Source organism: Corella eumyota, chromosome 7 (assembly GCF_963082875.1).
Source record: "Corella eumyota chromosome 7, kaCorEumy4.1, whole genome shotgun sequence".
NCBI classification, from domain to species: domain Eukaryota; kingdom Metazoa; phylum Chordata; class Ascidiacea; order Phlebobranchia; family Corellidae; genus Corella; species Corella eumyota.
This window is the reverse complement of record NC_137496.1, coordinates 2913700-2928692: the sequence shown is the minus strand read 5'-3', so window position 1 is coordinate 2928692 and position 14993 is coordinate 2913700. Positions and strand designations below refer to the sequence as shown.

Sequence of the window (14993 nt, the reverse complement as noted above, 5' to 3'; positions counted from 1 at the left end):
AAGTAGTTCTTTTATTTTTCTGGTAATGTAATTTAAAACCAAAATTAATACTTAATTGCTTTTGGTGATTAAAATCTATGCACTTTTCTATTTAATAAAAAAAATGCTTTGGGAGAAAAATATTTTTTTTAGTACAACAAAAAACAGAATTTAAAATATATTTAAACAATGCAGCAAATTAAAAATATAAACTACAGTAAAAAATTTTCTTAGAAAATATTTTAAGCAACATAAAAATAAAAAATATCGGCGTTTCCAATGTTACCAATTCACGTGGCAACACTGCAGGGGAATTTTTTAAGGGGAGTTTTTTTAAGATGGGTCTAAATGCAAAAAAATAATCCAATTAAGCCCCATTAAAACTAACCTGAATACAGTGAAAAATCACTTTATTTTAAGGAGAAGTTATTAATTTTCTGAACAATGAATTCGTTATTTAAACACGCATCAAAATCACTAATTTTAATTTCAAATTTAAAAAGAATTCCATCTTGTTTATTTTCGAGCCAAAACTTTAAAGACCCTTACGAGGAATTGGAATTAAAAGATGGAGCTAACGTTGAAATGGTTAAAGCAGCTTATATTAGACTTTCCAAAAAGTATCATCCAGATACTAACCAACACGACGCCAAGGCAAAGGATAAGTTTATAAACATAACGAACGCGTATAGAAAAATAATGGAAAATTACTCAACGTCTAGTAGATCGACGGAATCTACATTAAGTAAGAAAAATCGTTAATTTATTTAAACCTTAAAAAGTTGAACAAGATTTTACAAGGTCTAAGATCTGTGTTTAATTTACATAGTCCAATGATAATGAAATACAAAAAAGTTATGTTTAAAATCAAGCCACACTAATCTCTATTTAAAATTTATTTATTATTAAAATAAACTGAGCAATTTTATATGATCAGAAACACAACAAGAAGATCTTGGGTATTCATTTACTTTACAACACCTTGGAGTAGAAACTCATCCAATACCTACTATTTATGATCACCCAAATTTTAGAAAACTAATTCTTCTGACGGTTGGTTTCCTTATATTTCTACTGATAGATAATTTCAAGGATTCAATTTGGGTATGTGCTTCTTTTTAATTTTTAACAATATAGTTTTAAGATTGAACTTATTGCACTTTAAATGAAACTTAAAAATCCTTTTTTAAATAAAACTTAAGGTACAAGTGTATGAGGAACCACCAGCTGATGAAGACGAAAAGAAGGCCCAAAAAGAACTTCGACATATTGAACGAGTACTTCATCAAGTGAAGCTCAAGGATAAACAATTTCATGAGAAGAAGAAGGAATTGGATGAAATTTTTGATAAATTTCAAGTTCAGAGATAAAACACATTTTTTTTATTCTTTTTGTTGTATTATTGACTGTTGCACTGTTGCACCAAGCAATAGATAACCATGAATAAAATTATAGCAAGTACAATCTGCTACAAACAACACATTTACAAAAATATTAAGACCCAACATTTTAAATGTTTGGTGTTTGTGCTTTTGTGTTAAGCTTAGGTAAATACAGTGGTAGTTCAAAAAAACATTGAACCAAGTCTGTAACAAATTAAATTACCAGTACCAACACCCTACAAAAAGCTTTGCTTCAAAAATATTTAAAAAATACAGCAGCCAAAGTAACCAACTATAAAGAGATTGCACCTAAATTATTCACCTTAAAACGGGGCAAAAACATGGAAAAAGTTGTTGTAGAAAATAGATTTAAAAAGTCACAAAATTTGGCTAATTTTCAACTTTTGCTTTTTTCAATAATCCGTTGGTTTCCAAAAGGTCTCTTAAATGAAGTCCCTCTCGGATGCTCTTTTTAATTGCTTCCCCATCCGTCTCTTCCTCCGATCCCTGGACCTGTAACTCTCTAAAGGAGCACAGAAAATGTTTAAGTAAAAAACCAAGTAGCTGATAAATTTTCAAAATTAAATTTAAATTTTTACCTTGTTCTTCTACATGAAGCTTCAACGGCATCAATTAACAAACTCCTAAATCCTCCTCTCTCAAGATGATGAAGAGCATAAATTGTTGCTCCTTCAGGGGAGCAAATAGCATCCTTTAACTCCCCCGGATGCTTGCCTGTTTCTAGAAGCATTCTCCCAGCTCCCTTAGGAGGATCAAATTTAATATAAAATATTTGTGAAAAACTTTACGTTATACATTTATATATACAAAAAGAATGTTGTATACATACAATAAGGGATTGAGCTCCTAATCTCATAGCAAGGCCCCTAGGTAACCCCATCTTCACAGCACCATCTGAGAGAGCTTCTATAGCTTCAAATGCCTTAAATAAATCCAATAAAAAATTTGGTCAAAATTTAACTAAGTAACTTTGTTGATTAAGGACTTACATAAGCAGGCCCAGATCCACTTAATCCTGTGACCGCATCAATGTGAGCTTCCTCTACTTCCTCCATTGTTCCTACCCTCCTGAAAAGATGCTCCAACATCTCTGCATCTGTCGGAGTTGCATTTTTGCCTAGGCATCATTTTAAAGAAAACTTTTATATAATAGTCAGGTTAAAGATTAAATTTTTTAAAGTCTTTTACAAACGTACCTGCTGCAAATACAGTCGCTCCTTCTTTAACCGCACAACATGTGTTCGTCATACCCCGCATTACCTTTGCATTTTCTGGAAGTTTCTGGTAAAATAAATTAGTTTCTTTTCATAAAGCCCACTACCAATGAAAAACTAGTGAAACGTCCATACAAAATTTATGTACCAAAGACGGGATAAAAATATGCACAGTATAAAAAAGCAGATTTGAAAGCTTACTATGATTCAAATACAATTTTAAAAAAGAACTAAAATGTATCAATATACACATATATTTTGTAAATTGATATAATGATTGCAAAGTTATATTTAAATTGCTATAGCCACCTCTACATGACATTATTTAGTAAGACAATTTCAATAATTTAGTCAGTTTTAAACCATAGAAAATAACTTGAATTCTATAATTTAAAATTGAGCGTAAATTCTTAAAATGACCTCACTTAAAAAGAAACCTTTTTACTTTAGCAGCATAACTTTAAGAAAATGCGAAAATAATGCGACCAAAATTTTTTCATTGAAAATTTACTTTAAAGTTAAATATTTTATTTTTATACCTAAAAGACAAAAATATTTTTTTTTATATCTATATCCTAAAAAAACAAAAAGTAATTTTATAAACATATATTAAATAACCTTTTCAATCGAAGCTATATTAACTCCAGCGGCAAATGATAGAATAAGATGATCATCAGTAATGATTGAAGATAATTCATCCAATACAAAAGGAATAATCTTTGGTTTAACTGCTAGAACAAGCAACTTGCTTTCCTTTACTGTTGTTTTGTTGTCAGGTGTGAATTTAATTCCAAGAGACTGTAGAAAAAATAAAAAACAAAAAAATAAAAAAAATGATTTGTTTTTGCCTAAATAAAAAAACTTTTGTTTTTTTAAGGTTACCTTTAATTCCTTAACAGTACTTTTTCTAATTTCAGGTGAGCTGGCATAAATTTGTGATGCTCGTATAGTACCTTAAACAAAAAATAAAATACAAGTACCCTTAATTAAATAAACCAACTAAAGTTTAAGTTAAGCTTATTTAAATTAGAAAAAAACACAAATATCTCAGGTTTTATAGCTACAAATCACCTTTAAGTTAAAACATATTTTGTACCTGATCTAACGAATCCTTGAGCAATATGCAAGGCCAAATTTCCAGCACCAATAAATCCAATATTCATGTCGATCGCTTTGAGTAATATTGATATTCCGTTTCCTATATTCATTTGAGTGAAAGTAAAACTGATTCACGAACAAAAACTTGCTAAATTGACACGTAAGTGCCACTCTACAACCCCGTAAGCGAAATGTAAACCATGTTTTTTAGAACACGTAATTTTTCTCGTCTATTCTTGCATAAGCCATTCACAAACAATAACTTTGCACACGACACGAAAAACCGGTGCCATGTTGTTAGTGTTGTCAATATTTTATCAATGTTAGTGTTGTCAATATTTTTTCAACCATAAAACATAATTTATTTAACTTTTACCCATTTTAAATTATAAACTATTTATTACAAAGCTTTAATTTTATATAAATATTTTATTTTGTACTTGACAGGTCTTGTCGGATATTTAATGGTCCGCTATCCGTCGTTATCCTCATTTTAACAGAATCCCTAATTTCGTTAAAGAAACGTAAACATCACATGCGTGTGTAGTGACTGTTCTGCAGCCTATTTAACTTTAACATATTGTCTAAGTTGACTTAAAATTTACCATGGGCTCATCTAAAAGAGACCACAAATCTAAAAAAGATCACCATAAGCGTAAACATCGGCGACGTTCGGATTCCGAAGAACGAAGTCCTCGCGAAAAACGGAGCAAACATGAAAGACATGAACGCGAATCGAAAAGCCACAAATCAAGGTATTAAAAAATTATTATTAAATTTCAATTTTTGCTTTTATAAACTACTATAATTTTTTGTTTATAAACCCTTTAATCATGTGCTTTTTTATTCTTCTTATTACGAGTTACGACCTAAACATAGAAAAACATCCGCTACCCCAACAGCATGAAAACAGTGGAGATCGAACCCAGGACCTTATGTTGTAAAGTCAGGTGTTCTTACCACTTCTTAATGCTGTTGGTCAATTTGTTTTTGTTATTTACCTATTTTCAGCAAAGATCGCCACAGTAGATCAGATCGTGATAGAGAGAACAGAGATCGAAAATCCCTTAATGAGACACAAAATGAACAGACTATAACAGTTGAAAAAGAAGTTTTTGTTCTTCCAAATGATGAGGAATCTGAAACATCCCAAAATAGAGGAGGTGGAGGTGATGAAAGTCTCAGTATCGCTGAAACAAACAAACTGAGGGAAAAATTGGGGCTCAAACCACTAAGTGTGGGAGGCCAAGGTGGGAACAATGGTGAAGCAGAAGATGGTGAGGAAGAGTTTGTTCACGCTCCGGCGGAGGACCTTTGGAAGAGAAAAAAGGAGGAGAAGTTAAGAGAAAAGATTCAAGCCAAAAAAGAAAAGCGACTTTTGGACAAAAAACTTGGCAAGGTAAGACTTTTATTATGAATAAACAAAAAAAAAATTTATATTCATAATTTTTTGAACTTTCGTAGATCAAGACGCTTGGAGAAGAAGAAGAAGAAAGTGCATCCTCTTGGGTGGTTAGGAGTAGGAACAAGGAGGTTGAGATAAACCGGGAGAAGGAGCTCTCAGCGATTGGAGATGAGTTCGGAGTAGGAGATCTTGTTGACAACGAACTCGTGAAAACTGAAAATAAATCATACACCGAAAGAGATTTAAAGGTCACCGTCAAAAATATTAATAAGTTTAACCAATTGACAAACATCCAATTTTGTAAATTTTTCATTTTTTAAAAATATTTTTAGGGTATCAATGTTGAGCACTCGATTGATAGTTTTAAGGAGGGAAAAAATTCCATCTTGGTGATCAAAGATAAAGATATCCTTGCTAGTGATGACGAAGATGTCCTCCACAGCATCAACATTCAGGATGTGGAGAAATCAAAGAAGAACATGGAGATCAAAAGAAGAGGAGCAGGATACAAGTAAGAGTTAAAAGTTAAATTTTTTGTTTAATTTTTTGAGAAATTTTTAATTCTCTTTATTTTTGTCAGAGCATATGAAGAAGAGGAGGTTGATGAAATGGGCTTCTTTAAGACGAAATCGGTCCTCGGGAAATATGACGATGAGATAGGAGGAGAAAAATCAAACAAGTTCACGATTGGAGCAAAAGGAATGGTTGACACTTCATGGGAACAACAAAAAGAATCAATGAAACAGGTAGGAAAAAAATTAATTTTTTTAAGGGGATTTTTGTACCCCATATCTATGTTTATGTGTTAACCCTTTACTTGTTGTTTTTGTTCAGGAGATTCGAGCCAAAGGCGAAACTCTGTCATTACCCCCATTAAAAATAGCTTCCGAGTACCTCACAGAAGAAGAAATGAAATTTAAAAAACGAAAACGAAAGGTAATATCAAATTTTTTCATTTAAATTTTTATTCTTTTCCCATTTGGAAAAAAAAATTAATTGGCTTTAAAATAAGGTAAAAAAAGTCAGAAAGCGAGTTGGAGTTAAAGCAGACGATCTTCTTCCTCTTCCCGGTGATGTTGGTGGCCAGGATCATGGAAAAAGAAGGTAGACAATCTTGAACTGAAGATTTTAAAAATATAAACATTTAAATAAGCTTTAAAAAATTGAAATCATCTTTTTTAGATCAAAACCTGGTGTAATACCAGGTTGGAACGAAGGGATCGAAGTGACGAAGACTCACTTGTCACAAGAGGATGAGGATGAAAAGGTCATCCAAGATGACGACGATGCTGGGGATGAACTACAAAGAGCTCTCCAGAAATCTGTAAAAAAAATTCAATTATTTTTCAAATTTTTTTTTTAAAAAACTTTAATTCCTTTATTTGATAAATATTAGAGAAGAGCAAAGAAAAAAGTTGGTGGAATAAAACAAACGGACGAGGGAGCAGTGAAGGTTGCTGCTCACATTGAAAACCTTACAAAAATCAAGTTAGAGAAACCTGAAGAACAATTTTCAAACACAATATTTTTAAATGCAACCGATGAATTCTGTCGTCAACTAGGTAGGTTTGAAGACACTAATTGAGCTTTCATACAAAAAAATATTATATTATATTTTTTTTATTTTTAGGAGCCAATGTTATCTCGACCATGCAATCCACTGACAACACATCCAACCTCCAGGAAGATGATGACATGGAGATTGATCCAGAGAACGATGAAGAAGAGGATAATCAAGCTGCTCAGTGGAACTCAGTGAATTCTGGCGATGCAGAGAAACCAGAAGAAAAGGCAAAGAATCAGGAAAATGACGGTGAGCTGTTTTACCAAATTTTATTTAAAAATAAACGAATTTTAAAAAATGTCTTGTTTTTTAGATCATGCCCCTATTGAAGCAGAGCCCCTTGCTGGGGCTGGGGTAATGGGGGCCTTACAACTCGCTAAGCGAAAGGGTTATTTGAACGTAAGTTTTAATCCTTCAGTCAAATTTAAATAACTTAAAAAAATCTACCATTTTTGTTAATCTATCTTTTAGGAAGTAGCAAAAAAAGGAAACACAATTGTTACAACAAATATGAACAGTAAACTTCATGCCCAAAATTATGCCATTGAAGATAAGAACGCGGTCGATTACTTGGATAAGTATGCGAGCGAGAAATACACAAAAGATAGAAGCTCAAGATATGACAGAGGTAAGTATTTTTATCCTAGAAATACATGAAACAATATAAGCTACAGCCTGTAGTGGTTGGAACACTTAGTTTTATACATGAGGTTGTGCAAGGGGTGGAAATTTTAGTTTTTTTTGTTTTTAAACTTTTTGAACTACTAGGAATGATCCAAGATTTTAACGAGAAAAAAGATTACAAGCCTACCATTGCCATTGAGTATGTCGATGACCGAGGCCGTGGGTTATCGGCCAAAGAGGCGTTCCGTAATTTATCCCATCGCTTCCACGGTAAAGGCTCCGGCAAAACCAAACAAGAGAAGAGGATGAAGAAACGTGTTGAGGCAGACACGATGAAGCACATGAGTTCAACTGACACTCCACTTAACACTGTTGCTATGATGAAAGAGAAACTGAAACAAGAATCAAGTCCTTATATTGTTTTAAGTGGAGCAGGGAAAACTCTTATGACAGGTGGAGGAGAAGCGCTTTCCAAACACAAATGATAAAAATATTCAACCAATCTCTCTGAAAAAAAGTTAAGTTGATTGTGATTTTTTTCTGAGGTGGCAATACAGTTAGTTTTAAACCTAACATTTTGCCAAATTTTGTATATGTTTACATTTAAAATTACTGGCTGGCTTACCATCCTGAAAACACTGTCGATTTTCAGTCGCAATGGAACTAATTTCGTTTAACTTTTACAATCATTTTGTTAGCGGTAAAGTAAAAAAAATAAGAACTACTACTGCAACAACTCCTTTACAATGATGGGTATTCTTTACTTTAAATAAATACAAAAAAAAACTATATTGCGAAATGTTGAAAATACATTTTGGCCAAGGTTTATATACAGAATTTAAAAATTAATTAAGTCAAAAATGGCTATTTTTGTTAGTATGTTAAGAAAAGCTACTGATTGCACTAGTAATTGCACGGTAATAAAAGAATTATCAGGAATTAAACAGGCAGCTAAAACTACTTGTATATTGAAATTATATGGGGTATAATTGCACATTGGGCTAATACACCAAAAACAGTAAGCATTCATTTAAATAAATATACAAAAGGATTAAATTATTGATTATTTTAATATTTAAATAACGATTATTTTTAATTTGTGGTGAGAATTATACAAAGAAAATATAACTTAAAAATATATTCGGAATAGAGAGTGCAAATTCGGAGGAACAAAAACAAAACATTTTTTTTTTATAGCAACATTATACATAAAATCTCTAGAATAGTGCAAAATTCTATGATAGCTAACCTATATCATGAAGAAAATGAACAGCATAAAACACCATATAAACATATCTGAAGACTGTGATTCTGTGTAAAATATAAAACCCAACAAAATGAAAAAATAACACAGCCTTATAATACACAGTTATGAAGAGAACACCGAATAATTTAAATAATGACTGCAACTTTAAGATTAAAAAGCACTGCGATTTATAATTAAAAAAATGACCAATTTGTTCTTTAATTTTTCTTTGAAAGAAATTGTAAGGCACTTAAGGCTTGAAGTAAAGAATAAGTTAATACCTTTAGAAGGTGAATTTTAGATAAAATAATTATAATGGCTTAAAATTATAAGTTGTTGTTCAATTAATACTTTAAGTTATATACTGCAAATTTTTGATACTGTTAAGCTGTAATGGTGTAAATCGAAATACCACAATCTCTTACCTATATGCTAAAGAAATACCGTGATGGCTAAATTATTTTACAGTTAAAAAGGACATATTAGTACCCGATGAAACATGAACCTAACTAAAAGTACCAAGAATGACTGCATCATATAAATAGGTTTCCGAAATGCTGTGAAACTAAATTTTTTATCTAAAATACAAAAAAAATTACACAAAAAATCGACCAATCATAATCGTCTTGAATCTTTTTTGAGGGCCATTTTTAGCCAATCAGATTCTTCGGAGTAATCTTCGTCGTTTGAAGAGGAAGACAATTCCTCTTTGTTTCTTCTCTTTTCTCGCAAACCCCGATTTCTTTTGACCCTCTTTGATCGTTTTGTGCCGTTGTTTTTAACATAACCCCCAGCTGAATCCACTTTCATAAAGCCTAAGTAAAGAAAATCAAATTATTCTTAAGTAACCAAAGTTTTTTAACTTGATTTTTAAGCATTTAATTAACGTTGGTTAATCAAGAATTTACTTGTACAAACAATATGCAATAAATATTTTGTTTTTTGCCTTTAAAAATACTCTAATTTATATCTTAAACTAATAATAATTTTGATACAACAGCAAAAGGCAAAATGTCATGAATTAAACTCGAAATTGAATTAAATTGATTCGAGTATTGATTTGGCAAAACTTAAAAAAGATTTGCAATTGTTAAAAAAACAAATATTGCTTTATTTATATAATATAATATTACTAATAACTGTCAATTTAAGACAACATCTTAAGAAATCCAAAACTTACATGAATTCTTGTGGTCGCTGGCATTGTAAATAAAATCTTCTTCATCATCTGAATCCTCAAGCAGTTTCGAATATTTTCTCTGCCTCCTGTTAGGAAAACAACAACACTGATACAACATATACACCAGTGCCCATCCTGATATGAAACCTGCAGAAACTCTGAGAAAGGGAATTAGACTGCCACCAGAAAGGTCATAAGCGAATCCAGCTAATATGCTTCCACAGGCAAATGATATACCCTGAAAATATTAAATAATGTTGTTAATTTTTTGTTAATTTAGGCTTTTTAGAATTTGTTAAACATTTGTTGTCAAAAAGTCAGTATAGCATAAGATTTAAAAGGTATAATGACGTGAATAATGAACAATTTAGTTACCACCCCAAAAGTAAATAAACCTTCTGTTTTGACCTTTGAGGTAACAAAAAATATACCGGACATTTAAAATGTTAAGTTTTTTTTTATTAGTAAAAGTACACGGATAAAAAAATAGTTTTTAATTTACCTGGTATGTAGCCATGTAAGCAGTCTGTAAAGCCCTTTGTTGAGAAGCTCTTGCAAAAACATAAACTTCGTTTACCCTTCTTGTTGAGTTTTTATTACTCCAAGATGTTGTCATTGTCAGGTTAGTTTGGTGACTTATAACAGCCCATAAGAACGATTGACCTGAAAAAAAGACAACTTTAAACCCAGTTTTTCATCCATAATATTTAAAGAATCTGTATTTATAGCACAACCCAATCACAACAGATGGTAAAGTAGAAAAGGTTTGTTTAAAATGAGGGCTTTGCTTTTTTAGACAACTCAAAGTAACCATGTTTTACTTCACTAATTCCTTTCTTACCTAGTATATTGAGGACTTGAAGAGGTACAATCATCCATGGAAAGAACATGTAAGAATAAAGAAATAACTGTAGGGCAATACAAAACAGTGACAAGGGGCCAGTGACGCAAGGCTTCAATGCTTTCAATACACGACGTGAAATCATCATAGATATAATTCCACAAAATGCACTTGCTAAAAATATAAAAATTTTAATATATGAATTTCTTCGTACGTTTTTGAAATCCAAAAATTGAGCAACATTGCTTATACCTGACACATAGGAGCCATATATAACCTCAGTGGAGCCTTCTAAGTCTTGTACCTCCCATAATATAAAATCCTGGACAGCTGCTTGAGTTACGCCAACCAAGAATACAGTCAGCAAAAGCAAAGTGTGTCTGAAAACAAAAGGAAACTTTGAAAACAGAATATATTGTTAAGTTTTAGTGCAGATTTCATAATAGAGTAACTAGATTTCATTTAGACCCTATATAGTAAGTCTTACTGAATAAAAGTTAAAAGATTAAATGTTGGAATATAATCTACCTGCAATCTGAACAAAACAAACTGCTACATGAAGGACAAAGACCAATCCCATGCCTGTTATTACTGTGGTTAGAATTTGAAGTATAGGTAGGATAGAATGGGGCAATCAAAAAGGCAAAACCAATGAGAACGGCAAACCCATAAAAGTGAATGTGAAAACTAAAAAAAAAAATGAACATTGGATTAAAGTTTTAGAATCCCAAAAAAATTAACTATTTGATACATTTAAAAAGCTATAACCCTTTAAACAAGCATTGCCTTATTTGTTAATATAATATTCTTAAGACTTTTATTTAATGAAATAGGTAAACAAGTCATTGAAAATTAAATACTTATTCCAATTACTGAAGCAATTTCCCTACTTGAACACTAGGCATTTAAACAAAAAGGAAGATAAGACAATACTTCACAGTTAAGTAATACATTTAATAACCTACCTGACAATGGTTCCGCTTAACACGCAAGGTGAAAAATAAACAATAAACGAGATGGTGATACCACACAAGAATGTCCCGATTAAACCAGATAGTCTGTGGCGACCGTATTTGTCCAGACTGTCAAGCTCGTCGAGAAATTCATAGAATGCATTGTCACTTAACATTTCTGTTGGGGCGGACATTGATTCACCTACAGAATGTAAATAATTTTCTAAGACTAAATTAGGGCAATATAAATAACTAATACAGTCAAGAAAATTGATAATTACCCTAAGTGTATTATCTATTTTTTAATTACAGGTTTAAAGTTTTAGCATTTTTTTGGGAAGTTTCTAATTCAATAATCATATCCTTTTACATGTCAAAAATTTGCATATGAACTTAAGTAGACATTTAGTATATAAGTAACATTCTAATATAAATTAAAGGATGTATTGAACATTAAAATTACAAATTCTTTATAGTATTATCCATGAACTTAAAAAAAATATTATTATATATTTTATGTATGTGAACTACTGTTTATATTACCTGCTATAACAATAGCCAATAGTAGGACAAATATGCCAACATTGTCGGTAATGCTAGGCAGAACCTCATTCACTAACTTTTCCATCGATTTTCTTAATGTTGTGTTAAAGTAGTTTCCCTGTGGTGAGGATTATCAGGATGTTAAAATAGATTATAACACCTTTTTAATGATAGTATTAAACAGGATATGTAACAAATGGTAAAATAAATAGCTGGACATCTTTGATGATTTATTTAAATAGGTTTTACATAAAAGATTTTAAAGAATATTTACATGTGGTGTTGCTGCATCTGTTGTTAGATTCAGACTCTCGGTAACATTCAATTCATTCTCATTAATACTTCTTTTTTCAATGTTATCTGTCCAAAAATTTATTTAAAAAAACAAATTTAAATTTATTGCTTGACTATTACCACTTAACGACAACTTATTTGTTTAATTCACATAACAGTTACACAAAAATAACTCAAGTCCTTATCAGTTCTACCACACTATTATAAAAAAACATTTAGTTACCTGTTTCAAGTTCTCGTTCCATTGCAGCTTCCAGATAGTTCTGAACAGATTCTTTAAGATCTTTAGTGCCGTGCTCATGTGCTAGAAATGTTGCAATACTTAAACTTGGGTGTTGCTCTTTGCGCTCTAAGTATAATGGAATCAATCGATCCAACAATTTTTCAAGCGTAGAACTTGAACTGCCTTTTTGTGATTGGCCAGAATTTTGTTTGTTGGTGTCATTATTTTCCGAGTCATCTTCCAAAGGTTCTTTGTCTTTTGTTTCTGGATTTTGTTGGATCTCTTCTTGTGGCAGCTTATCTGAATCCTCTGTTGGAGTTGGTTGTTCTTTCTTGTTGATTTCGACTTTGTTATCTTCAGCATCAGAAACAGATTTTTCATCTGTTTTATCACTTGTTTCTTCTTTGATTTCTTCATCTTTCTTGATCAGATTATTCTTCTCTAATAAACTAACAAGTTTTGTTTGTAATACATGGAGTTTCCATTCAGGATAAAAACTGGTTCGCTTGTTGTTTTCAAGATACTCTTTTACTGATTCTTCGTCATTTACACCACTTTTAATAACATCAGGTAAAAGAGAAACTGCTAATTGATAATTTGTGAGATTTTCGTCACTCTTATAAGAAAATGTTGTAGAAGGTAGACTACTTAACGTTGTTAAAGACAATTCAGTTTTTGTTGCTTGTGAGGTTGTTGTTGGTGATTTTTTCGTCATTGTTGTTGTTGTTGTTAGTAAAGATAATAATGTTGTTGTTGTTGGAATAACATTTGGCTCAGTCACTGTGTTTATTTGTGATGTTTTTGTCAATAATACGCTCTGGGTTTGATTCGGCAAAAGAGTTGAAACATCTAAAAATCAAGATCGTGTTGAATTAATAATTTATAACTCTGAGCTAAAATGTGGCTGGGACTAAAAGGATTTACTGATCAGATCAAACTTTAATAATTTAAAAACATAAACAAATCTGATTTTAAAGTAGCCTAGACTTGATTACTTTTAAGGTTAACTAACCAAAACACTTAATATAACCAACACAATATGTTTATTTATATTATTCAAGTTAAAATAAACACCTGATGGTAATAATGCTGGTTGCCCTTCTTCTAACAAGCACGGAGCCAAATATTTTGTCACATTAGCCGGTTGAACTAAAGTGATGGAAAGACAACTTGCTATGCTTAGTAACAACGAAATACCAAGCACAACCTTTGTCTTTTGTAGTCTGCAACAACAAAGTTTTACTAAGTTTTTAAGAGAGCAAAATATAAAGTCATGTGTATGCTTGTAATTGTCAAGATAAGATACACAAAATCCACTTACCGATTGGCCAAAAATATCCACAAGGGGGCAGTAATACTCCAAATAAGGTACTTTGATCCGCAAAGAATTCCTGTCTGAGTAGCCGATAGACCGAGGCTTCTAAAATACAGGGTGATGAATGGAAACAGACATGCTTTGCCACCATAATAGAACAGATAGAATAAGTTGACAATTACAACAGATCGTGATATATTCCATTCATTGCTGCGGTTAAATTTGGCCATACTTAAGACATTTATTTAAAACCCTATATGATCTAAAAAGAAAACAACAATAAATAAATTTTTAAAAGAAAAAATATAACATGATATTTCAAACTAGATAAAACAATGTTATTTAAATAATGAAAATTGTTATACAATACAGTATAAAACATTACTAAAATGGTAACTTATCACCAAGATCAGTTTGGTCACCTTCTATGCCCCCTTAAACATTGCATGGCAGTTAAAAAACTAATGTATACCCTTGCACAAAAACAAAGTAATAAGAACAACGTTTATGTTATAACGCTGATATTTGTCTTTGTATTCTTTCGTTATTCTCATTCTCCAGTTTTCTCATTCGCATCATAACAACAGCTCCAACTAACATGCTTAAAATAATCATCGAACCTTCGAATTTCCAGAAATTTACCGTTTCTATTAGCTTATCTTTGGCGCAACTGCGAGTCGTAAAACCCGATTTTTCGCATTTTATTTCTTCAATATATCCAGTTTTTGAACATTCTTTATGAACTGTTATTTCTAGAGACGAACATTGGTGACAGGATGACTCTATTGTGAAATCTTCAGTCTTCCAACATGTGTTTTTCGTTGCTTCTTGGTCATTTTCTTCAGATAACGTCAAACAAATTAAATTAAAAATTGCGAAAAGTATTACTATAACTTTTTCTTTCTTAAACATAACTCTGTTCCATACAACTAAAAATACTGTAAACACAGGGCAAAGCTTTTTATAAAATATAGTTGATTTAATTAGTGGTTATGTTGATAATACCTTATTACGTCATTTTTGCCAGCGCATACGTCATCAACACACACATGACTAAATCTGTGCTACAGGGAAGTAGTAACCAAAACATGGCGTTTATCAAGATTATTTA

At 31.4% G+C, this 14993-nt stretch overlaps 5 protein-coding genes across 5 annotated transcripts; 2 read left to right on the top strand and 3 right to left on the bottom strand.

The window, feature by feature from the left end:
• Positions 1 to 316: 316 nt before the first annotated feature.
• Positions 317 to 1449, top strand: LOC145760485 (uncharacterized). The gene is made up of 3 exons (XM_082574386.1): positions 317 to 724; positions 917 to 1083; positions 1182 to 1449. Exons 1-3 carry the CDS (start codon positions 424 to 426, stop codon positions 1347 to 1349), a joined length of 636 nt encoding a protein of 211 aa, XP_082430512.1. The 5' UTR covers positions 317 to 423; the 3' UTR covers positions 1350 to 1449.
• LOC145760483 (pyrroline-5-carboxylate reductase 1, mitochondrial-like) lies at positions 1366 to 3935 on the bottom strand. The gene is made up of 8 exons (XM_082574385.1): positions 3693 to 3935; positions 3479 to 3549; positions 3215 to 3394; positions 2579 to 2663; positions 2372 to 2499; positions 2212 to 2304; positions 1961 to 2124; positions 1366 to 1884 (listed from the first exon to the last, which is right to left on the bottom strand). The coding sequence occupies exons 1-8, from the start codon at positions 3802 to 3804 to the stop codon at positions 1752 to 1754; spliced, it is 966 nt and encodes a 321-aa protein (XP_082430511.1). The 5' UTR covers positions 3805 to 3935; the 3' UTR covers positions 1366 to 1751.
• A 291-nt stretch (positions 3936 to 4226) lies between these two features.
• On the top strand, positions 4227 to 8077 carry LOC145759157 (U4/U6.U5 tri-snRNP-associated protein 1-like). Its single transcript, XM_082572915.1, has 13 exons — positions 4227 to 4449; positions 4706 to 5093; positions 5159 to 5347; positions 5432 to 5610; positions 5680 to 5845; positions 5934 to 6035; positions 6112 to 6203; positions 6282 to 6423; positions 6496 to 6661; positions 6730 to 6912; positions 6977 to 7062; positions 7135 to 7291; positions 7432 to 8077. Exons 1-13 carry the CDS (start codon positions 4301 to 4303, stop codon positions 7770 to 7772), a joined length of 2340 nt encoding a protein of 779 aa, XP_082429041.1. The 5' UTR covers positions 4227 to 4300; the 3' UTR covers positions 7773 to 8077.
• Positions 8034 to 14356, bottom strand: LOC145759156 (uncharacterized). Its single transcript, XM_082572914.1, has 12 exons — positions 13889 to 14356; positions 13642 to 13790; positions 12568 to 13416; positions 12325 to 12410; positions 12051 to 12168; positions 11520 to 11709; positions 11083 to 11241; positions 10807 to 10934; positions 10555 to 10728; positions 10216 to 10376; positions 9714 to 9951; positions 8034 to 9348 (listed from the first exon to the last, which is right to left on the bottom strand). Exons 1-12 carry the CDS (start codon positions 14110 to 14112, stop codon positions 9149 to 9151), a joined length of 2676 nt encoding a protein of 891 aa, XP_082429040.1. The 5' UTR covers positions 14113 to 14356; the 3' UTR covers positions 8034 to 9148.
• Positions 14357 to 14392: 36 nt separating this feature from the next.
• LOC145759657 (protein JTB-like) lies at positions 14393 to 14794 on the bottom strand. Its single transcript, XM_082573505.1, has one exon. The coding sequence runs from the start codon at positions 14792 to 14794 to the stop codon at positions 14393 to 14395; it is 402 nt and encodes a 133-aa protein (XP_082429631.1).
• Positions 14795 to 14993: the final 199 nt, after the last annotated feature.

Excerpts from the sequence above, each read along its gene's own strand:
- LOC145760485 (XM_082574386.1), top strand. The coding sequence starts at position 424 with ATGAATTCGTTATTTAAACACGCATCAAAATCACTAATTTTAATTTCA. Across the intron at positions 725-916 it reads ATCGACGGAATCTACATTAA|AAACACAACAAGAAGATCTT; the intron begins GTAAGAAAAATC and ends TTATATGATCAG. Across the intron at positions 1,084-1,181 it reads ATTTCAAGGATTCAATTTGG|GTACAAGTGTATGAGGAACC; the intron begins GTATGTGCTTCT and ends ATAAAACTTAAG.
- LOC145759657 (XM_082573505.1), bottom strand. The coding sequence starts at position 14,794 with ATGTTTAAGAAAGAAAAAGTTATAGTAATACTTTTCGCAATTTTTAAT.
- LOC145759156 (XM_082572914.1), bottom strand. The coding sequence starts at position 14,112 with ATGGCCAAATTTAACCGCAGCAATGAATGGAATATATCACGATCTGTT. Across the intron at positions 13,791-13,888 it reads TGGATATTTTTGGCCAATCG|ACTACAAAAGACAAAGGTTG; the intron begins GTAAGTGGATTT and ends TTGTTGTTGCAG. Across the intron at positions 10,729-10,806 it reads ATATGGCTCCTATGTGTCAG|CAAGTGCATTTTGTGGAATT; the intron begins GTATAAGCAATG and ends TTATATTTTTAG.
- LOC145760483 (XM_082574385.1), bottom strand. The coding sequence starts at position 3,804 with ATGAATATAGGAAACGGAATATCAATATTACTCAAAGCGATCGACATG. Across the intron at positions 3,550-3,692 it reads TCAAGGATTCGTTAGATCAG|GTACTATACGAGCATCACAA; the intron begins GTACAAAATATG and ends TTTTTGTTTAAG. Across the intron at positions 2,125-2,211 it reads TAGGAGCTCAATCCCTTATT|GGAGCTGGGAGAATGCTTCT; the intron begins GTATGTATACAA and ends GATCCTCCTAAG.
- LOC145759157 (XM_082572915.1), top strand. The coding sequence starts at position 4,301 with ATGGGCTCATCTAAAAGAGACCACAAATCTAAAAAAGATCACCATAAG. Across the intron at positions 6,662-6,729 it reads TGAATTCTGTCGTCAACTAG|GAGCCAATGTTATCTCGACC; the intron begins GTAGGTTTGAAG and ends TTTTATTTTTAG. Across the intron at positions 7,292-7,431 it reads AAGCTCAAGATATGACAGAG|GAATGATCCAAGATTTTAAC; the intron begins GTAAGTATTTTT and ends TTGAACTACTAG.